Source organism: Nilaparvata lugens, chromosome 5 (assembly GCF_014356525.2).
Source record: "Nilaparvata lugens isolate BPH chromosome 5, ASM1435652v1, whole genome shotgun sequence".
Taxonomy (NCBI): Eukaryota; Metazoa; Arthropoda; class Insecta; order Hemiptera; family Delphacidae; genus Nilaparvata; species Nilaparvata lugens.
Window position 1 is genome coordinate 1329204 of NC_052508.1, and position 23966 is coordinate 1353169.

At 37.4% G+C, this 23966-nt stretch overlaps 1 protein-coding gene across 4 annotated transcripts in view; it reads left to right on the forward strand.

Moving 5' to 3' along the window:
* The window catches only part of LOC120351690, a 53153-nt gene that overhangs the window by 18704 nt on the left and 10483 nt on the right, over positions 1–23966 (forward strand). For all 4 annotated transcript variants that reach the window (XM_039429660.1, XM_039429662.1, XM_039429661.1 and 1 more), the window contains exon 2: positions 7133–7232. In XM_039429660.1, coding sequence (XP_039285594.1) covers positions 7133–7232 — 100 coding nt within the window. The remainder of the gene's footprint in view (positions 1–7132; positions 7233–23966) is intronic.

Below are 23966 nucleotides of genomic sequence, written 5' to 3' on the forward strand. Positions count from 1 at the left end.
TCAATAATTAATCAAATTTATTATACCAAACAGTTGTCAAAATACAATCTCCTTAATAACTCAAAATTATTCCAATAATAAATCAAAATTATACCAAAATTTAATCTTATCAATAACCAAAAATTATTCAATAATTAATCAAATTATTCCAAACTTTAATCAACTACTAATCAAATTCCTTAAGCAGTCATCCACTTAATCAGAGCATCAATCATTAACATTAAACTCTAAGCAAAGCCGTAATCAAACATAAATCAAGTAATAATCATTTCAAGAATATTCATCTAAAGAAGACGATGCTCACCATCCTTTGTTCAAACATTTCTTAAACCTCTATAGAAATCAAATGTAAAATTGCCATTTCTCTCTCCTCTCTTTCTCTCTCTCAGTAATTTCGAACAAACCATGAAAATAGACTTTGAAAGAGATAATATGAATAGATCTGTGAATTTTGAATAGGGGTAGTATGAGTGAATTTTTCTTGAATTGAGCAATTACTCACCAAAGTAAGCTATAAGAGTTAGACGGCTCCAGATAGAACTAGCCATGGCTGGCACTGCACTACGTCTGATCGATTTATTCAGATCGTAATTTCAATTAGCCGATCAAAATGTATTGCAACAGAGTCGCCGGTCACTGTCAGGATGCGCTCCTCCATCAAAACAATAGATGTAACCTAGCACCAACTGACAGTGACTGCGACGGAAGAGGTAGTGAGAGATAAAGAGTGAGAGAGGAGGTTGCCGCTCTGCGCTTCCGTACACTAACACAAATACACTTTAATTGTACTCACACATTTACACTAGATGCGCACTAAGAACGGATTTTTAGATATTTTGCCTCTAAGGGTTTCAAAGGATGAAAAAGGATCCTATTAAGTAAGGTTATGAACATGGTAAGGTGAACGCCATATGGAAATGGTATAATTTATTTATTGACATGTGATATTCTAACATATGTTGTAATCATTGAAAATAACAAAATAATATGATAGAAATTCAAAAAAGAACATCTGTTCTAGTATTGCTTTCTACCTGATTCCACTTAACCTCAATAATATTGTTCTGATAATGGATAAATATGTTTAATAATATTATTATTACTAATATAATAAAAGTATTGTTTTGATAATTAATATTATTATGATTAATATAATAAAAGTATTGTTTTGGTAGTCAATAAATATTTTTATTTTCATAAACTCTGTATAATATAATGGTGAATGTGAAACAGCTGCATCAAAGAAATTATCTCAAAAACATATGTTTAGGAAAATCATAATTTTGAACTTCGTTTTCCTGATGCAATGTATAGGCCTACACGTGGCTTGGATTATCAATTTTTCAGCTAGAACAGTTTTTTGAGACTGCTAAATAAACGTCTGCAGTTTTATCAATGCTGTATCGGCAATATGAAAACGCATGCAGTTAATATGTCTTTAATTAAAGGTGTTGATATTTACATGATAATTATTTTCTGCCATTTTTATTTAATTACAATTTCAAAATTATTCAAGCCTTGATGGAATGATTGACTCACTGTACAGTCAGTCGAAAATTTTTATATTGAAATGAGGGGTATTTTGGCAAGCTGAACAAAAAAATAAGGTCCTATGCTCTTTTTCGATATTTATGTAAATGAAAAATGAGTCTTGTGGGTTGTCAAAGCTCCCCCTGGAAGGGCAACTATTCATTCTATCCTATTTTTTAGTGAAATAACAATGATCTCTTGCCAACAAGAATCGAACTCTTTGTGAATTTAGATAAAATATGACCTACACTTTAGATTTATATAATTATATCAATTGAACTCATGGAAATTGAAGTACTTTTTCAGTCAGTTTATGATTAGTTGATGAAATTGATTATCAATAAAAAAATGATTATAATTTTATCAGTACCGAATTAGTTGAATGAATTGTCGATGTACTGAGTTCTTGGTCAACAATAATTTAATATTGGTATTTATCCAATCATTATTTTTCCAGAAGTTATTTCATTTGAATTAGAAAATATTTATAAGCTCCTATCAATTTGTCATTGGTAACAATGAATTGTTAAAAACATGTATTTAATCAAATAAAAATGGCCCATACTTCTGTATTCATGTTCGCATGTTTTCCACTTGTGATGGATAGCCAAATATTGTATGACGAGCTGCACGGCGAACTGATGGACAAACACATATTAGTTCAGTTTTTGCGTACCTATAAAATTGTAGGATGGGGAGGAACAAACTACGTTCAACGACCCCCTTATAAAAGTGCAAAAAATAATATCAAAATCATCAAGCAGAAGCCACTTTCTTCGTTATCCGTCAGACCAGCTCTACAATGAGTTGGTGTGATGGACGCAAGACAACTCTACTCCCTAGAAAATTTTTGCAGACCACACAAAACCCAGAAAGCTTTCAAAACAGAAACCACTGTCATAACACAAGGAATAGAAGCCTTCTCATCACGAACGTGGCTAGGAAGGCAACATACAACAACACTACTTCAACCACCTAGCACCAAAATACCACAATTTACTTCCTGTGCACATCAAATAATAGAAAACTCAAGAAAATTTAAATGCGCCATTAAAAACTGGATCAAACAACTGGAAGGCATAATATAGGAAACATAAATTTCGAACAATATTTGTAAGCTCACTTTCTTAGGGGTATTTGCACCCCCACTCTAAACTTAATGTATTACTATTACACTGCTCTAGAACATGGATTTCCATAGTTGAGTAGGTTAATTTCCGAAAAAATGAAATTTATTATATTTGTAAAAAATTTCATAAATATTGTATTTGAATATTGTGTAAATTTTATTGATTAGATTGTTATTTGTATATTAATGGGAATGAAATTATTATTATTATTATTCATTGTATATTTTTCCCCCCGACTCAGATGTCCGATTGCTGTCTCATTAACTCAATTATCAAATGAAAAGCCTGTTTGACTTATAGTAGAGATAATATGTCAATTTTTTTACAACATACAGTTCTTATTCATCAGAAGCTAATACCAATATCAGTCCAATAAAAAAATCCTTTTCTGTCATGTTCCCCGTAGCGAAGCACGGGTAACTGCTAGTACAGTCATAAAAGGTGATTGGGCAGGCAAAGCCCGCCTCCCAGCCGGAGCGCGAAGCGCGGAGGCTGCTATCCAACCCTAAACAGTCATAAAAGGTGATTGGGCAGGCAAAGCCCGCCCCCCAGCCGGAGCGCGAAGCGCGGAGGCTGCTATCCAACCCTAAACAGTCATAAAAGGTGATTGGGCAGGCAAAGCCCGCCTCCCAGCCGGAGCGCGAAGCGCGGAGGCTGCTATCCAACCCTAACAGTCATAAAAGGCGATTGGGCAGGCAAAGCCCGCCTCCCAGCTGGAGCACGAAGCGCGGAGGCTGCTATCCAAAAATTCAAGAACTTTATTGTTTCTTCCAAAACCAATAAATTCATTTACAAAAAAAAATATTATTTTTGGTAGTAGAAACAAAACCCAAACTTTTTGGACTCAGTGAGTTGAGTAGATTATTATAATAGACTATCTGAAAAAAAATTGAAATTGACGATTAAAGTTTTTTGATATAGGAAAACAATAAGCAGGCAAACAAAGGCTAGTGATACTCCTAAAGTTGTGAAGAATGGGCTCCATTCTAAACTCTACCAGTTGTGTCTAAACTCTACCAGTGCGAACGGTTGTATGCAGAAGCATTCATGTGCCATTACTATTGCTCTCTGAAAATAAGACAGGTTCTATTTTCTGGCAAGAATTTTTCATTCTTTTCCTTCTAATTTTTCTTTTTTTTCTTAATTTCTTCTTCTTCCTCTTTTAATTCTTTTTCTTCTTAATTCCTTCTTCTTCTTCTTCTTCTTCTTCTTCTTCTTCTTCTTCTTCTTCTTCTTCTTCTTCTTCTTCTTCTTCTTCTTCTTCTTCTTCTTCTTCTTCTTCTTCTTCTTCTTCTTCTTCTTCTTCTTCTTCTTCTTCTTTTTCTTCTTCTTCTTCTTCTTCTTCTTCTTCTTCAATTAGATCACAGCTGCTGGTCAGTAAACAACTTGGAATGATGCCAGGAAAGTTGCGACATGTTACATAGATCACTCTCTCTCTCTCACACACACACACAAAAAGTTTTCGATGAAAACTCCCTTTCCTGGGTCGCCATTTGAATTTGGTTAAAATTTAACTATGGCATTAGGCTACACTTATCTTGACGATCTGAACAACAAAGCTTGTAATAATTTTTTTGTGGGGTACAAATTCAAATGTGTCCCAAATATTTGGGTGAGCACAGTGGTGCCGGGGGGCATAATTTGAAAGGTCTGGAGGTTTTCCTGACCTAGCCTCCAGTGTAGCATGCAACAGATTTGGTGTTTAGTTTTCCCAGTGAACTCATAGTTTCGGCTGAGAATTTTTCGTATTTGGGAAAACTTCAAATTTTCGATGAAAACTCAATTTCCCGGGTCGCCATTTGAATTTGGTCGAAATCGAACAATGGATATAGGCTTATCTCCGGGAGCTGAACATAAAAGCATCCATAGAATTTTCTGTGCGAGGCTTATTTAAATGTGTCGAAAAAATTTGGGGGGCTCTAGGGGTACCAGGGGGGTGAAATTTTCGTGATTTGGAGGTTTCCCCATAGCCTCCAGTGTGTTCTCTAACTGATTTTGAGGTGGGTTTTCCGAGACAATCAGCTGAGAATTTTTCATTATGCAGCTTTAATATAATAAGATTCATCCTCAAAAGAATTTAAGTTGCCTATTATACAATTTAAATCTCCACCCACTGTAATTGGCAGTTTTTCCTCACGAAATGAAATAATTCTTTCTTTGAATAATCGCTCTAGGCTATGAATACCCTCTTGCTCGAAACCTGATTGAAGATATGTGAGACCAACAATAAAATCATTTCCCTTTTTTCCACCTTCAGAAACAATAAGCAGCTACTATCAATAAGAATGTCAAAGCTGATATTATCTTTGATAAGAATCAGCAAGCCACCTACAGCTCGGCCACGCCTGTTATCTCTAATAGCAACTATTTTAAAACTATCAAACAGAACTAAATCATTTACCTCATTAGAAGCCCATGTTTCTGATATGGCAACTATATCAAATGAGTTGAATTTTGGCACTGTTGGCCATCAATTGAAAGCAAATTATGCAATGCGTGACAGTTCCAAAACATTATTTTCAGTCGAGAATTTGACTTAATTGAAGGGTTCAAATTATGAGTCTCATTAAAGGGTAAATTACTACGTCTACTGATATTTTCTCAAGTGTATGGAGAGTAAGTGTTTTCCATGGCGATTGAGATGGAGACCATGCTTTGTGAACTTGGAGTTTGGATGATGAACGTTCTAAATTGATGTTGTATTTTGCTCAATATTGAAAACTTTTAATGAATAAAGTGTCAATAACTGAAGTATATTTACAACATTGGTGACAGAAAAAGGATTGAATCAGGTGTAAGTGTACGTCCAGTGCCAAAATACATGTCATCAAATTATTGGTTGGGGTCGATTTAGTAGCCTATGTTATTTTGAGCACAAAATCACAAAAAATTAAATGGCGGTCACTATTGTTTTTCAAATAAACTAAGTTCAAAGTAGCACAATTTTAGATACATTTAACCTATAAGTGGCAGCCATTTTGACTATCGAAATCATCAAATTATGATTTTCCTAATCTAAGTTGTCCTGACCAAAACTTTTCTAACCTAAAGCTTTTACCAACCTAAGCTTTTCCTAACCTTGGCTTTCCCAACCTAATATATTAGAGGTGTTTGAAATGTTGTAAACAAAGTGAGGTTAGTATAACTCAATTATTTTTATAAAAATTTATTATGAGTGACCGCCGTTTATTTCTTGTGATTTTGTGTTCAAAATGACATACTAAATCGATCCCAACCAAAAATTTGATGACAGGTATTTTGACACTTGGCGTACACTTTAGCCTTGAATCCTTTAAAAAAATTGTGCTAAAGGTTTGCTTCACTCAAAGAGTTTTGCATGAAAACGAGAGCAAAATTAAAAATAGATATGAAAGCACTCAACGAGTTGGTTAACTCGCTCAAAGGAGGTATGCTAAGTCACACATAGGAAGTGTGCACAGGTGCCTAGGGTGTGCAGGTTACGACATGCATTACGGTATGCATAAGTGAGAAAATCAGATGCAAGTGAGGGTGTTGCTAGCTCGAATGGGACTCCTCAGTCCTCAGCATGTAGCTGAGTGGAAGCACAGCTGTCCGGAACTGCAGAAGCATGCATGGCTATCTGGCAGGGAGGAAGCGTGGGTTGTTTGCTACTGCAGACATGGAGGTCTGGCAGGGAAGAAGCTCGGCTGTCCTGAACTGCAGAAGCATGGCTATCTGGCAGGGAGGAAGTGTGTCTGTCCTGAGGTTTGGCTAAGCAGAGTATTGTTCGATTTAGAGGTTTGAGACCTCGTTGGTGGGGACGTGATGGAGCCCACAAGGTTGAGGATCAAATGCTGCTATATCCAAAAGTTTCACTGGAAATCCGAAAAATCAAAATTGTTTGTTATTTGCAAGAATTGAGTTTTGCAATTTTGAAAAAAATTGGTTCAAAATTAAAAAGAACAAGGGAAGGCCCGTTGTGAAGAGAAGGTTACATTGTGAAGAGAATAATATTGAGTACAGGATTAAGAAAACTGAAAAGAAAGCCGAACCAAAGGTTCTACACATTAATCGTCCACCACCTTATCAAGGAAATCTGGATATTGGAGACCAACATCTCTGAGGGGTGGATAGTGATGTAGGCTATCCCTACATGAATACTAATCATGTGAACACGGTTGCCAAAGTGACTTTTTTGGCAACGATCTGTCTATGAAAAGATAACAAGTTAGAGTTCGATGATGAACGTTCTAAATTGATGTATTTTATTTTACTTGCCATAGCCTACTATAGATAGATAGCTAAGTTACTTATCTAATGTAAGCCATGATCTTGCTCAATATTGTAAACTTGTAATGAATAAAGTGTTAATTACAAAAGCACATTTACAACAGTATTTATGAATACAGTAACTATTTGGAAAAATACATATAGTATTCTATTAATGGTAATTATTAATGGACTCATTCATTAATCAAAACACATTAACCCAATTATTTTTCTTTTAACAGATATTTTGAAAAATGCATCAGATGTTCAGAGTATCCGATAATGGTTTTGAGCTTCCTGATAGCTCTGGACTCCTGCTTTAATATCTACTTCATGATGCAGGTAAATTACCCAATTTAAACTAGTAGTTCTGTGAACAGTAGACCTCACGCAGTTTTCTCATCCAAAAGTATCTGATGTCACCTGTTCTAGTCGATTTAGTTGAATCACAATCCGCAGTTGAATTATAATCTACTCTTGAAAACTGTTATTTTATTTTCTTCAAGATAATCAACTCAGTTCACGTTTGAATTTTTATCCCATAATAGCTTGCCCAGCGAACTTCGTACCGCCAAAAAGTCAATGTATCTCATGACACACTTGACTTTATTTGGTGAATCATGAAATTTATCTGACAATCAATATTTTCATTCACATCTTAATACGGACTTGCTTAGTCATGCAGCATTTATTATTCCAAAAACATTTTCTTCTCAATCATTTGGTAGTAATGTCTATAAATAAAGTGTTGAATTGACACATGACTTTATTTGGTGAATCATAAAATTTATCTGACAATCAATATTCTCAATCACATCTCAATACGGACTTGCTTAGTCATGCAGCATTTATTATTCCAAAAACATATTCTTTCCAATCATTTGGTAGTAATATCTATCGGTAAAGTGTTTAGTTAAAAAAAAAAAAATTGATACCGGTAGGTTAAATCAGTGTTTCAGAGATGAATTTAATGTTTTCATAGTTGTTGATTGTCAATAGATGGTCCAGGAAATATGCGATGTACAATGAATTGCACAGAATCCCATATTTCTTCCATCTTCCATCATTTTTAGGATGAGTATAAGCTATGGCTAAGCTAATAAATAACATTAAAAAAAATAATTTAGTCTGTCATTCTTCAGTAGTTAATGAATGCAATATGAACAACTCTCTTTCATGAGATGAATCATTTTTGTCTTAACATTTTCCAGTTTCTCAATGATAGGGGAGTGATAATAATTATTTGTAAAGGTCTTCTAAGGAACGATTATCTACAGCTGTTACCATTCAACTACAACTACACTAACTTCAACTCCAAACTACCGTTTTGATACCAGTATTTAATTTATCACAGGGTGAAGTGTTTATTATACAGCTGGTAACTTTAGATGCTAAATCAAGGTAGGCACACACAGATCGTCATCGGACGGATGGCATGCATCGGACGGATCGGATGATTAGATTTGATACATTGTTTTCAATTGGAGTGTGCATACCTATACGATGCAGTTAGGTATGCACACTCCAATTGAAAACAATGCATTGAATCTAATCGTCCGATGCGTGCCATCCGTCCAATGATGATCTGTGTGCGCCTACCTTTATAGGTAGCCGCTTAGCCAAAAATTTCGAAAACATATAGGTCTGTAAAATGGATTGATGAATAATTATTATTAGCAGCCCCCCCTATTGAAATTCCTGGTCAGAAACCATCTCCAATATTCACACAACATATCCCCAAAGTTTCATGCCGTTCAGTCAGGTAGTTTTTGAGTCTATATGGAACAAACAAATAAGTAAACAATCAAACAAACTAACTAACACACAAACAGACATTCTTTATATATATATATATATATATATATATTATATTGTCACGTTATTTTTATAGTTAAAAAACGATTAGCCTCCTGCTTGGCATCAGTCGGTAGAGCATGAAATATTTTAATAATTATAAAAATCAGGTCGTGGTTTTTTATAGGATACAGTCTCACTTTAGTACGACATGTTCTTGTCATCATACATTAATGGGCTCATACAGGAGCTTATAAAAATAATACTGATAATTTATTAAAAAAATATATATATATATGGTACTTATCCTATAGTATTGAGGAATAAAAATAAATCGCACACCATAAACAATTTGATACATATATTAACAAATATTGCAAAAATAAATCAGAGCAAAAATATATAGAGCAACAAAAAATATATAATATATGATAGAACAATAATCGAAATCAATAAAATATCACAGGCTAATACTATTCTTTAAATTTTATAGCACGAAACGTTACCATGTGCTTTCATTTTTATGATCATATGCATTCATTTGCATGTAGCTGCGATATCAGCTTGCTAATACTTGTCGACTTGGACAATTCCATTAAAACTAAATTCTAAAAATCAACTTGATAAATTGGCAACTAGTAATCCAAATATATATATTAAATTCTATAGTATCTAATAGATTTCTTTGTAATGAATATATATTTTATCTCAGGGTGCGAGATTCGGCACCTGAAGGGATAAATAGAGCAATTCATCTAGTGAATCAGAGCTACAACAAACTATCGCAAATTATATTGCAGAAATTAATGATCATATGAATGTGTATTATATCACGTACACCCTGAGTAGCTTCAGAGGTGGGTGATTGATACCCAGGTGTTGCTCCTGGATGACTTCGCTCAGTCGTAATGTGGGCGGGGTAAGGAGGCAAGTCGAAGTTCCTCTTCCTTCTTCTTTGTGCCTCAGCTGGCGTGAACAGCACCTCCTGGTGCTTCTGACGGCGTGAAGGTCGCTCTCTTCTCTGATGACACCACTTTGATGTAATTTTGTATCGGCCTTACGGCCTCGGTTCCGCTCCAGTGGAGTAGGAAAAGGAAGGACAGACAGGATAGGGACGGCAGACAACGGTCCGCTGTGCCCTGGGGAGAAGGAAGAATAGGGACGGCAGACAACGGTCCGCTGTGCCCTAGGGAGAAGGAAGAATAGGGATGGCAGACAACGGTCCGCTGTGCCCTGGGGAGAAGGAAGAATAAGGACGGCAGACAACGGTCCGCTGTGCCCTGAGGGGATGGAAAGAATAGGGATGGCAGACAACGGTCCGCTGTGCCCTGGGGAGAAGGAAGAATAGGGACGGCAGACAACGGTCCGCTGTGCCCTAGGGTAGAAGGTCAGGGACGGCAGACAACGGTCCGCTGTGCCCTGGGGAAATGGGAGGACAGGGACGGCAGACAACGGTCCGCTGTGCCCTAGGGAGATGGAAGGTTAGGGATGTACGGCAGCCAACGGGCCGCTGTACAAGGACAGGAGGTCGGGGACATACGGCAGCCAACGGGCTGCTGTACAAGGAGCAGGAAGGTTGTGAGCGGAATGCTCTGGTCTGGGGCCCGTCCGGCCTTTAAATACTTCCCCAAAGTGGAGGGGATGGAGTTGTGCCGCCGCCAGAGGCGGTGGAAATCGTCTCGATGCGCGGAAGATGGTGCGCCATCGGTACCTTCCTTATCTCCACGGTCAGCTAGCATTGCTGATAGTCGAGCATCTTTCTTCAATATTATTAATTATTTAGCAATATTTTCCGTCACAATTTTATTTTACTTTGTGACACCCCACTCCTACTTGGGGGGGGGGGGGTCGGAGCCCTCTATGGCACCACCTTTAAAGGCGTGAGCCATCTAGGCATCACCTTAAGAGGTGTACACCTCTCAGGCATCACCTTAAGAGGTGTATGCCGCTCGTTATGAGCGACGTCTATGCCTGGTCCATGGGCACATATTTACACTTTCCATCTGGTAACCAGACTTTTATACGTGGTCGACCTGCTCGTCTGCGCTTACCAGGTGTCGAGACTCGGTGACAGAAAACCGGATCCTTATTCCTTGAGGGACCTGGTGTGGGTTCCTGGGACGGTGGGACTACTTCTTTGATGGTCAAAGACTGTGTTGGCTCTTCTACATCCATATCCATTGAGGGTGGTATTGACTCCTCCATATCCATGACAATGGGGGGTGGTATTGACTCTTCCACATCCATGACAATGGGGGGTGGTATTAACTTTTCCACATCACTCTCGGAGTTACCACTTGTGTTGGTGGCTGGGGCATGAATTGTGGCCCGCCGTTCAGAGTCAGTCATCTCATCCTTGTGATCCATCACTATGTTGCCCCAGGATGCTTGCCTTGGAACATATGACAACTCTGCCTTGCTATCAATCAAGGCATTAAGTTTGACTCTGTTCAAACCAACCTGCTTGAACATCCTTCTGTTCCGACTCTTGTTGTCTGGAGATTTGGAGTCTATGGCCAATATTGTTGGGACTGTCGTCCTATTCCCCAATAAGAACGGTCGCGACTTAATAGGCTGACTTGAAGGATTCAGTTGGGGAGGATCCCACTCTACCTCTCTCGTGAATGTGTGAATATTCACCCTGTTTTCACGCATAAATTCCATGCCCAATAGCAACTCTTGTCCAAGTCCTTCCATTATAGATGCCACTAGTGGAACTGTGATTTGTCCTATAGTTACATTAGTTGTCAGCTTCCCATTTAGTGGGGTAGATCGTCCATCAGCTAATATTGCATGGTGATAAGTTGGTACCTTCCTTATCATCCCTATTTTTTGGATAACTTCATAAACCTCACTACTCATATAATTAGCTTCAGCTCCAGTATCTAGCAATGCCCGTCACTTTTTACCACCAATTGTCACAGTAATGAATAGTCTGTTGTCCCTTGATGACTCTTCAATCACAGGAATCCTGTGTGCTGTTCGCATCACTGCTGTCTTATTTGGAATCTTATTCTCCTTTTGTTCATCACAGGCACATTCCAGTGCTGTCTTTCCACACCTTTTACATGGCAGGATTTCGGGACAGTGTGTTCTCCAGTTCCCCGGTTTCTTGTATTGCCAACACACAGGTTCAGACTCGTTAAGAGACGGTATGTTACTTCTAGTGGTTATCACTGTCCCGACCTTGAGTCCTGTAATCTTTTTTGTGTCCTCAGTCTTGTGAACTCTCGAGTTCTGTCTATTCTGTTTCTCCTCTGCTTTGATTTGTTCATACTCTTTCGCGAATTTTTCTAACTCGTCGATACTATGAACATCTGATTGCCGAATATACAATTTGTACCGTGGGAGGAGATTCTTATACACTCTCTGTAATTTATTTTCGTCTGTGAAACCTCCTCGACGCTTCATGAGTACCAGTACATCTTCGAGAAATTCGTCAAACAATTCACCTTCCCTTTGCTTCCTTGCCTGAATTAATATTCTCAAGGTCCTCCTCATAGGTAAGTGGGTAGTAGCGTGATCTGAAATCTGTCACAAAATTGTCCCATGATTTCCACTGGTCACGACGATTACGCATCCATAGAGTAGATTTACCAACCAGTAATTCAGGCAGCGCGACTAGTAGCTGGTTGCCAGTGAGCCCATAGGCTTGTTGTAGCTCGTCTAGCCTTTCCAAGAAGCTGGGAGCATCTGATTGGGTGTCGAATGACAGTCTCCAGCTTCTTACCTTGTCACATACCGCCCCTGGGTCCATGAGGGGGTTTGTGTGAATATTGGTTCTAACCTCAGTATGAGTAACTGTCACCAAGTATTTAGTTTCCCCACTGCTTCCGCTCATTATGCCGGGTCTTGGGCTGGGATAACGTACTGCCATCTTCTTATGTTGTTTTACTAACAACTTTCTCAACTCAGCAAGTGTTCCAGATGACACTATGCCAAAATCTTGTAGAAGATTGAATGCCTCATCCTTTTTCAATCTATAGATCCAGGAAACTCTGGGGTCGGCTATCACCTCAGGGTTTATGTCCTCGACCGACTGATCCTCTGTCAGCTCCTGCTGTTGAGCATCTGAATCAGACTCTCCCTGTTCACTCATGATTCTTACTTCGTTGCCTCGTGCCCCACGTTGGGTGCCAATCTATCACGTACACCCTGAGTAGCTTCAGAGGTGGGTGATTGATACCCAGGTGTTGCTCCTGGATGACTTCGCTCAGTCGTAATGTGGGCGGGGTAAGGAGGCAAGTCAAAGTTCCTCTTCCTTCTTCTTTTTGCCTCAGCTGGCGTGAACAGCACCTCCTGGTGCTTCTGACGGCGTGAAGGTCGCTCTCTTCTCTGATGACACCACTTTGATGTAATTTTGTATTGGCCTTATGGCCTCGGTTCCGCTCCAGTGGAGTAGGAAAAGGAAGGACAGACAGGATAGGGATGGCAGACAACGGTCCGCTGTGCCCTGGGGAGAAGGAAGAATAGGGACAGCAGACAACGGTCCGCTGTGCCCTAGGGAGAAGGAAGAATAGGGACGGCAGACAACGATCCGCTGTGCCCTGGGGAGAAGGAAGAATAGGGACGGCAGACAACGGTCCGCTGTGCCCTGAGGGGATGGAAAAAATAGGGACGGCAGACAACGGTCCGCTGTGCCCTGGGGAGAAGGAAGAATAGGGACGGCAGACAACGGTCCGCTGTGCCCTAGGGAGATGGGAGGACAGGGACGGCAGACAACGGTCCGCTGTGCCCTAGGGAGAAGGAAGAATAGGGACGGCAGACAACGGTCTGCTGTGCCCTGGGGAGAAGGAGGACAGGGATGGCAGACAACGGTCCACTGTGCCCTAGGGTGATGGGAGGACAGGGACGGCAGACAACAGTCCGTTGTGCCCTAGGGAGATAGAAGGTCAGGGACGGTAGACAATGGTCCGCTGTGCCCTGGGGAAATGGGAGGACAGGGACGGCAGACAACGGTCCGCTGTGCCCTAGGGAGATGGGAGGACAGGGATGGCAGACAACGGTCCGCTGTGCCCTAGGGAGATAGAAGGTCAGGGACGGCAGACAATGGTCCGCTGTGCCCTAGGGTGATGGGAGGACAGGGACGGCAGACAACAGTCCGCTGTGCCCTAGGGAGATAGAAGGTCAGGGACGGTAGACAACGGTCCGCTGTGCCCTGGGGAAATGGGAGGACAGGGACGGCAGACAACGGTCCGCTGTGCCCTAGGGAGATGGGAGGACAGGGACGGCAGACAACGGTCCGCTGCGCCCTAGGGAGATGGAAGGTTAGGGACGGCAGACAATGGTCCGCTGTGCCCTAGGGTGATGGGAGGACAGGGACGGCAGACAACAGTCCGCTGTGCCCTAGGAGATAGAAGGTCAGGGACGGTAGACAACGGTCCGCTGTGCCCTGGGGAAATGGGAGGACAGGGACGGCAGACAACGGTCCGCTGTGCCCTAGGGAGATGGGAGGACAGGGACGGCAGACAACGGTCCGCTGCGCCCTAGGGAGATGGAAGGTTAGGGACGTACGGCAGCCAACAGGCCGCTGTACAAGGACAGGAGGTCGGGGACGTACGGCAGCCAACGGGCCACTGTACAAGGAGCAGGAAGGTTGTGAGCGGAATGCTCTGGTCTGGGGCCCGTCCGGCCTTTAAATACTTTCCAAAAGTGGAGGGGATGGAGTTGTGCCGCCGCCAGAGGCGGTGGAAATCGTCTCGATGCGCGGAAGATGGTGCGCCATCGGTACCTTCCTTATCTCCGCAGTCGGCTAGCATTGCTGATAGCCGAGCGTCTTTCTTCAATATTATTAATTATTTAGCAATATTTTCCGTCACAATTTTACTTTGTGACAATTAACAGCCTAGATTTTATACTTCTTTGATTTATAGATCTTCTGATATGTAGATTGATTCGTTACTTTCTAATAAAATACCTTTAATACTACATTTACTTGCACAAGTATTTTTTTTTACCAAATTCTTAATTTATAAGAAACCCTTTCGATGAGCTAGCTTTGATTCTTATGTAATTTCGAAGCACTGAGGTCGCCCTATCACTATTTCAATATTTTCCACTCATGTGTTGGAATTTTCTTATGAGCTGCTGATGTCGATCCAACTCCCGGTGGTCCTGGATTATTGTAGCCGGAGTCATCTCTTCCAAGGGGTTACAAAATTATTTAAAAATGACTTTTGCTTTATAAGAGCATCACAAAGTCTTATAAGAAATTTAGTAATTCAATTCAACTTTAAGTTATTACAAGATATAGCAAGGTATTACGCTCTATAATTTTTAGTGACCTCTCATGGTGGCAGTTGGCAGGCGAGTGTCGTTCTCGTTTCTCAATTTTACAATTCTCATTTCCGATTTTCAAATTTGCATAAAATTTGAATATTCTACTCCTCCGCCATTCAAGGCTCAAATGGACCGTGCTAAAATATTAAATTATTACTTATGTTATATATATAATAATTTCTTTGCCTTCGGGCCATATCCAAAACATAGACTATATAACAATTTTTTCATAAACTCTATTTATTTGTAGAAATATATACAAATATTTTTGAATCGGCTCACTATTGCCGCCTATCAATTGCCATTATTTGATTGGTGCATGCAAATTATTACAGTATTCATGCGCCTGGTAACCTCCTACTTCCTTAATACATTTAATTATTTTTATTGGGTTTTTAAATATGCTCTCTACATGCTAAGTAATTTTTTTATAGGTTATTATTTGTTTCATACATCATAATAATTAGCCACGTGAGATCTTCAGTTCCTCAAATTGCATACCGTTTTGCCACAATAAATTTCTGCCAAGGTGTTTGGTCAGATTCTACGTTGTATGGCTCGGTCGATCGTTAGGTCGCCGATCACTAAATTTTTATGCCTAACCTCAATTTTCAATATTTTATATAATATTATATATTAGCAAAAAATATTTCCATCCTCTTAGGCTGTTGTACAGTTTAGCCAGGACGTCTGATATTATCTAATCTTTATGTTATCTCTTTGGCGATATTAGCCAATTACTTCACTTAGACCTATAAATATTTCAGCTAGGGATTTTTATTTATCCATCCAAATTAAAATATGTTACAATATATATATATATAAAACACGTTCACGTTCATTAAAATTCAGTTTTTAAAAAGAAATTTTATTTGCAAAAAATACATGTTAACACATCAAGTGGCTGAAGTAGACTAACTAAAATGAGCGCGCTGAGAGCGACACTAAGCGGTACTGACAAAAATAGTAGTCAGCACATCAATTGTTTAAGTTTACATAATTCCTCCCTCCTTAAGTTTTTTTCGTCCCGAAAAATAAATTTGGGACACTCAAAAATTACAAAAATTAAAATGAAGTTACAAATTAAAGTTTACTAACTTAGATCTAATTTCTAGGTGGTACAATATAGCTTATGGTAGGGGTTGATGATATTGGTACTTGTGTATCAATTCGGTAATTTAGTACACTGGTTGGCTTCTTAAATTTGTAATAAACGATTATCAAAATTACAAGAAGTATAAATGTACTTAAAACAAAAATTACAATGTGGCGTGTCTTAAGGACGAAAGAATCTTCAAAATTTATAAAATCAAAATCTCTAGGTTCAATATCATCAAGTTCACTAACATCTTTCAAATCGATAAGTTTAGTATGAATTTTATTTGGTACATGACTTAATTTTTGTGCATATGTGGTAACTGAAGTAAACGGTAATTTTACATCTGTCATTTTATCATTGATATCCAGATTGATAAGGAAAGATGAAGGAGTATTTATAGTGCCATTATTGATATTAATTTGATCAAACTTATATCCTAAAATACAATTACAATTTTCGAAATAATTCATAAATGGTCTATCATTAATTATTTCTATTCTTACACAACTATCCAAATCCTTATTATTTACTACAGACAAAATACAGTTATCATGTATAATTTCTCCTGAAGTACAAAAAGAAATAGAAGAGAATTTTTGACAATTGGTCAGTTTCCAAAGCTTTTTGTTTTGAGACACAGATATCGATTTTTCTTTTAATTTCATGGTGTGAACATTTGATTCCATTTCAACAGGATAAGACAGAAGGTCATATTTTTCAAATAAATCGTTTAATTTCGGTAAATGGATAATGTAAGTTATAACAGATTTCGATAAAATACAAGTGCTATTACTAATTTCCCATAAAATACTGGAATCTCTACTAGCTAATGAATAATTCTTATAATTAATTAACCTACGAAAATCATCAAAGCTCAAAATTGATGGATGAAGTTTCCCTTCTTTGCAATACATCAACGAGTTAACAACATCATTTATTTCATCATCCAACAATTGTATAGTCAAAGTAATTAAGTCAACAGCTTGCATATTTTCGACAATATTGGCAGTTTCGTTAGTAATATTTTCTAATGCTTTATTATTTGAATTAATATGCTCAACATCGAAATTAAATTTCTTAATTAACTCATGGTTCATTTCAAAATTATGTTCTTCATTTTTAACAAGATGTAATTCATTATTTTCTATTTTATCAATAACTTTGTCGAGGTGTTCTTTGTCGTCAGCAGTCATAAGTCCTGTCAACCATGATATGGCGTTTCCTAATCCGTTCATTAGTCCACGTTTTACCTTTTTATTTTTATTTTCAGAAATCATTTCTAATTTAAAATATTGGTTGAGTGAAATTTTCTTCAAAGATTCAATAATGTCAGAGGATATGTAAGCGACTTGCAGATTATTAATATGAGTCTGTAATTTCAAAGATTGTATTTTAAGGTCAGTCACGTTAGTAAAATGGATAACTTTGTATGTGTCGTTAATGAGCATAGATTGTCCTATTTTAATCGGAATTATTCCTGCTGTCTTTGTCAAGTCTGTCAGTCTGTACGTCAACGTTGCTGGGATCAGGAACAACAGAAGGATGGTCATTGCCTTCATCTGCAACAATTAGATTATCTTTTACTTTTTTACGAGGCCTTTTCATTCTGTTAGGGTGGATTTTGATTAAATTTCTTTTCAATTTAAACCTATCACCTTCCTTAGTAGCTGTGCTATACCTTGGAACATTTTTGTGAAATTTCGGGTTTTTGATGAATATCCTATCTGGTATTTCAGGTGGTTCCTCTCTATTTTTGTTACCTTTTTCTGTTCGTTTTTCTTTTTCCTCGATTATTTTCTTGTAAACGGCATCATTCAACGCTTGTATTTCTTTGAAGTATTGATTAGCAAGTTCTTCAGTGATTACTGCGGGATTATCCTGATCTTGATTATTTGGTAAATAATTCTGAATTCCGAAAGTTAGTTCATTTGGGCTTAAGTTGAATTGATCTTTTATCGAATTGTTATAGGTTCGCAAAGCTAATCGAAGTTTTTGTTCAACACTATATTTTGGGAATTTAATTTCGAGTCCTTGTAGAATTTCAATAATTGTGGAGTGTGTTCTTTCTATTAGTCCTTGAGATTGGGGATGATAAGGTGTGGTGAAGTAAGTTTCAATACCATTTATTTCAGTGAATTGTTTGTATAGTGCATTGTTGAATTCTAATCCGTTATCGGATTGAATGCATTTTGGAATTGGGAAAACTGAAAGATAGTTGTTTAGATTTTTTATTATTTCGATACTGTTAGCTGATTTCAATGTGTAGGCGGAAAGTCTTTTAGAAAACGAATCGACAATTGTGAGGATTTTAATATTATTATACGTGAAAGTGTCAATCTGAAGTTTTTCGAAAGGTTTAGTAGGTGTGGGAGTTACTTTGAATTTAGTTTTAATTGGGTTTCTTTCATACTTGGTTTTCAAACAGATTTCACATTTATTTACAAATTCTGTTACGTCTTTGTGCATTGCGGGCCAATAGTAGTTTTTACGTATTTGTTTATAATTCTCGTTAATTCCTCTGTGGAAGTTTTTGTCTTCATGACATCGAGCTATTATCATTGTTTGTTCATCTACATCAGTTATGTCGGCGTTTATTCTTTTGTAGATTCGGAATTTTATGTTGGGAACTATTTTGACAATTTCATTAGTCATTGAACTTAGAATTTCTGTTTTTAGAGCTTCAAACAATGGACTTTTATTTGAAAATACTATACCGTACACAGTATCAGGTTTCAAATACTCTCGTATTTCTTCTACGTTGTTTCCAATGTCACGTGCGTCTCTGTATTTGAAAATTATTCTGTTTTTATTAAAGATCTTTTTGAATTGGGGTTTTCCTTTACCTCGTGAAATAACTATTTGGTTTGCTTCAGTGTTTATGATACTATTTTCGTCCATTATACCTATTCTATCATCTGAACTTTCTTGAGAATGTTGTGTCATTAGTGAGTCATTGTCATTATCATTATTAGTATTATTTACAAGGTTTTCGTTGCCAGTTTCCACATCATTTTCATTAATATTATCAATATTTGCATTAACTATCGAATTGTTACCTATTTGTTCATCAAGATCATTCAATACACTTTCACTCACCGACGGAGGAGCTTCATTGTTATGGAATCTTAGCAGATCATTGATATCAATGTCATCGTACTCATCATTGTTATTGACATTGTCGTTGGCATTGTTCGCATTATTTTCCGCGGGAAAGCCTGGGAATAATTCTGAATCGTCAAAACCTGTAAATTCATCACTACTTTCCATCATATTTACATTGAAAGGCCGTGAGAGACAATCAGCAACACAATTTGAGCGACCTTTTATGAATTCTACGGTGTAATCATACTCTTCCATTAACAATTTCCATCTCATTAATTTAGCATTTGGTTCTTTTAGAGAATGAAGCCATTGGAGTGGCTTGTGATCTGTTCTTAGGGTGAATTTTCTTCCATACAAATATGGCCTGAAATGTTTCACTGCCCAAGTTATTGCCAACATTTCTTTTTCAATAGTAGAAAGATTTTGTTCAGCGGGATTGAGTGTTCTAGAAGCGAATGAAATTGGGAGATCTTTATTGTCAGTCATTTGACTAAGGACCGCCCCTAAGCTTACATTGGATGCGTCTGTTGTCAAAATATATGGATCATTCAATTTAGGTAACTGCAATATTGGTGCGTTAGTAATTGCTTCTTTCAGAAAATTGACAGCTTCAATGAATTTAGGATCTTTTGGGTTTATAGTGGATGTTTTTCTCAATGCGTTAGTTAAAGGTTGAGCTATTTTAGCGAATCCTTTTATCATTTTTCTGTAGTATCCTGCCAAACCTAAAAATTGTTTTATTTGTTTAGTAGTTTGTGGAACGGGAAAATCTTTTATTGCTTTTACTTTTTCAGGATTAGGCTGAATGCCTTTTTCCGAAACTATGTGACCTAGAAATAGAAGTTCTTTCTTAAAGAATTCGGTCTTGTCCAATTGTATTTTTAGTTGATGAGTTTTCAATCGTTTGAATACAACGTTCAGGTGTTTCATGTGCTCTTGTAAGCTATCACTAAAAATAATAATATCATCAAGATATACAAGAACATTTGGTAAATCACAAAATATCAAGTTCATTGTCCTTTGAAATTGAGGTGGACCATTTTTCAACCCAAATGGCATTCTGAGAAACTCATAATGACCATTTTCAGTACTAAAAGCTGTTTTTGGTATTGATTCGGGTTCCATTTCAATTTGATGGAATCCTGAAACAAGGTCAATAGCCGAAAAGTACGTTGCTCGACCGATTTTTGAGAACAAGTCTTCAATATTCGGGAGAGGAAATCTATCATCTTTAGTTTTGTTGTTCAATTTCCGATAATCTACTACAAGACGAACTTTGCGTTTTCCTGAAGCATCAGGTTTCTTCGGCACAACCCATAAGGGAGAGTTGTACGGAGAATTAGACGGTCTTATTATCTTTTGTTCGAGTAACTTGTTTATTTCATTACTAATATCCTGCCTAAATGAGATAGGATAGCGGTAGTTTTTTGAATAAACAGGTTCTTCGTCTGTAGTCACTATTTTATGCTTGAGCAAGTTAGTAGCAGTTAATATATCACCTTCGAATTTTATTATTTCGGGATATTTCATAAGAGTACTAATAATGCATTCTTTCTCTTCTGAGTTCATATGCTCAGTTCTCAATAAAGAAGTGATTTCGTCAATGGAGAGGGGATTATCGATCATCTCACCCATGTACAATTCACATTCTTCTACAGAAACTGTTTCGATACTCAACGTTTTGTCACAATCAGAAAAATATTCAATCTCAATAAAACCATTCCTATCAATATCAGTTACAATATTATACAACTGCAATTCCTTAATACTAACAACACATAGCTTATCTGATGGAGTGCAAACATTAGTTTTAATTTTCAATTCATTCCAACCTTTGTTGATTTCAATATGATTCATTCCTAACAGTGGTATCGTGCAATCTTTCGTTATGAGACAATTGGTCTCCAAATCAATTTTTGCTTTCAACCCTTGCAATGTTTGCTTTCCAATAAGAACATCATAATTATCGCTAAAATCATACACATAAAATTTTTCATCTTTATCAACACCAAGCATATTCTTAACATTAATATTTACACAACCTTTTCCATTAGATTCACCAGCGGGTGTACGAATTTTATAATCACAATCAATTATTTTTGTCTGAGGAGAAACCATTTGAGGTTTAATGAAATTATATTTACTACCTGTATCGATCAAAATTCGTGAATCATTGTAATGAATATGAGGCAAATCAAGAGAGATCGTATTCAAATCTAATACTACGTTTTTGGATTGTTGTTCGAGCCTACTTCTAAAAAATGATTCATTTTCTCGCAAAGGTCACTTACAGCATTTTCCATAGAACTCATTCTAGCATTCATGCTTTCAAATTCGGAAAACTCATTTTCAGAAGATTCAATATTGTGAACTGGAAACTTTTGAAAGTTGGAAACTGTTCTCATGCTCACATCGTTTGATTTTTGATTCAAATTTTGGTTGTTATTATTGAAGTTTGCATTTGGATTACGATTGAAGTTGTGATTTTGGAAACTTTGTCCATTACGAAATCTACTTTGAAAGGATTGTCCTCTGTTGAAATTATTTTGAGGCTGAGAGAAATTTCTCTGATTGAAATGATTTTGAGGTTGAGAAAAATTTCTCTGATTGAAATTGAAATTACGATTTTGAGATTGAGAAAAGTTTCTTTGATTTGAATTGTTTTGGTTTTGAAACTGATGGAAATTTTTCGGATGCGAATTTTGATTGGAATTTGACGAGTTTTGTTTTCCTTCAGATTTACTGAAAGTTTGATTCATTTGTGTTACATCAGTAGTAAATCCTAAATGTTTCAAATAAGCACTACTCTTATTGATAATAGCCTGTCTTGCATCACTGAGGTCTTTGATTCCTAGCGTTTGTAGGTGAGCTCCAAGCTGGTGGTTGATTCCTTCGACTAAAATCATTACAATTTGTTTATCCAACTGAGATGAGATAGTTTCAAGAATTGGACCAGTTAGTCCATCGAGTTTGTGTCTTGAGATAATCACGGTTCTTTTTTGTTGCAGTCTATTTATGAATTGAATAGGGTGTTCTTTTTGGTGTGATTTCATAGCAAGCAGTTCCATAGTTAATTGTTCTACTGTCCTATTATCGGCAAAGTTGTTTTTCAAAACATCAATCAAATTTGAGAGGTCATCTACTGTACTGTTGAGGATTACATCTTTAGCAGGTCCATGTAATTTGTTTTTACAATAGTGAAGGAGAATCCAATGATTGTCTGCTGCTTCCGCGATACGATTATTACAATAGTCATTTTTCAATTTTTCGACAACTTCAAGAAAGCTAAGTAGTTCTATTGGGTTTCCTGTATATTCAGGTATTATGTGTAGGTGATGTTTCGCAATTGGTCTTGAAATAAGGGGGTTATCCATTGTGCTTTCACTGTTATCTTCACTATTACTGTCACTGATTGTAGATGTAGAAGACGTGTTACCTTGAACTGTGGAGTTGGATACAGCTGCAGCCAGAGCCAGGTACGATCTTAACCTTGGCCGGTAATCGATAAGAAGTTTATGGTCTGGTCTGCTATCCTTCTTGCCTTTCTTCCCCAGGATGGTGGTTGTTGGTTGTTGGTGTTGATGAGTCACTCTTCCACTTGACGGTCTCGATGATGGTTCATATCAGTTGCGACCCCGACTTTCGAATTTTCCGCGATCACTTGTGATTGATAATTGATCAATATAAACTGGCGGTTAAATGAACAGCACAATTTTCACGAAATTTTCACGAAAAACTCTTCAGGGTCCCTGTTCGGGCGCCAAACACGTTCACGTTCATTAAAACTCAGTTTTTGAAAAGAAATTTTATTTGCAAAAAATACATGTTAACACATCAAGTGGCTGAAGTAGACTAACTAAAATGAGCGCGCTGAGAGCGACACTAAGCGGTACTGACATGGACGCTAAGTGAACACCAGACTGACTTAGTTACTACAAGATTCGATACAATCGTCTGAATCGCGGGAGGCATAAACCCTCGCTCACCCTTGATTCTTCTTATGACTGATTGTATAATGATAAAAATTTCAGAGGTAGTGTAGCAGTCGCTAAACACTGAATACAGATATCTTAGAACTATTACCTGTGATGAAACAGCATATGAAATCATACAGGTCGAGAAAAAATCCCGATGTAGATAATCTACGGGACTGCATCTCTAATAAGTTCTGAAGGATTAAGATAGGATACTAAGGACCAGAGATCATTCGGAATATACTTCAAGAACAGAGTCTTGTCGGGCTTTATGCTCTATTGTAGGAAATTATATTATCTCCAGCTGCATCTGCCATACAGTCGAAAAATTCGCTCCCAAGCCAAAGTTGGTCACAGATAAAAGCTGATATATGAGCAGGTAAGGACAGAGAATAGGTAATCTCGATCTGACCCTACACACTACATCCACTTAGATCTGTTCCAATATCCAGGTTGAATCAATTATTTCAATGATTGTACTTGATCGGTTCTTGATAATAATATAGAACGTGTCAGACACAATAATTGACAGGCTTAAGAAATAATCGAACTCAGAAGACGAATTGACAAAGTGGAAATATAATATAATAAAATATATAATTTGACAGTGCAGATTTAAAGCTTGGATTACAGATTGAAAATAGTTTAACATTGACAAAATAATTAGAAATTTGCTTGTGCTCGCATGATACCATGCATGATCCAACAGACTTTATAATTGACGAATTTAACAGTTTTTTTTTAAATAATGAAAAAAAATTATAAAAGATTTTCAAAATCACTCAAGGTTGTGGTTCTGGCAGCGGAGGATAGTTAATCAACTACAAG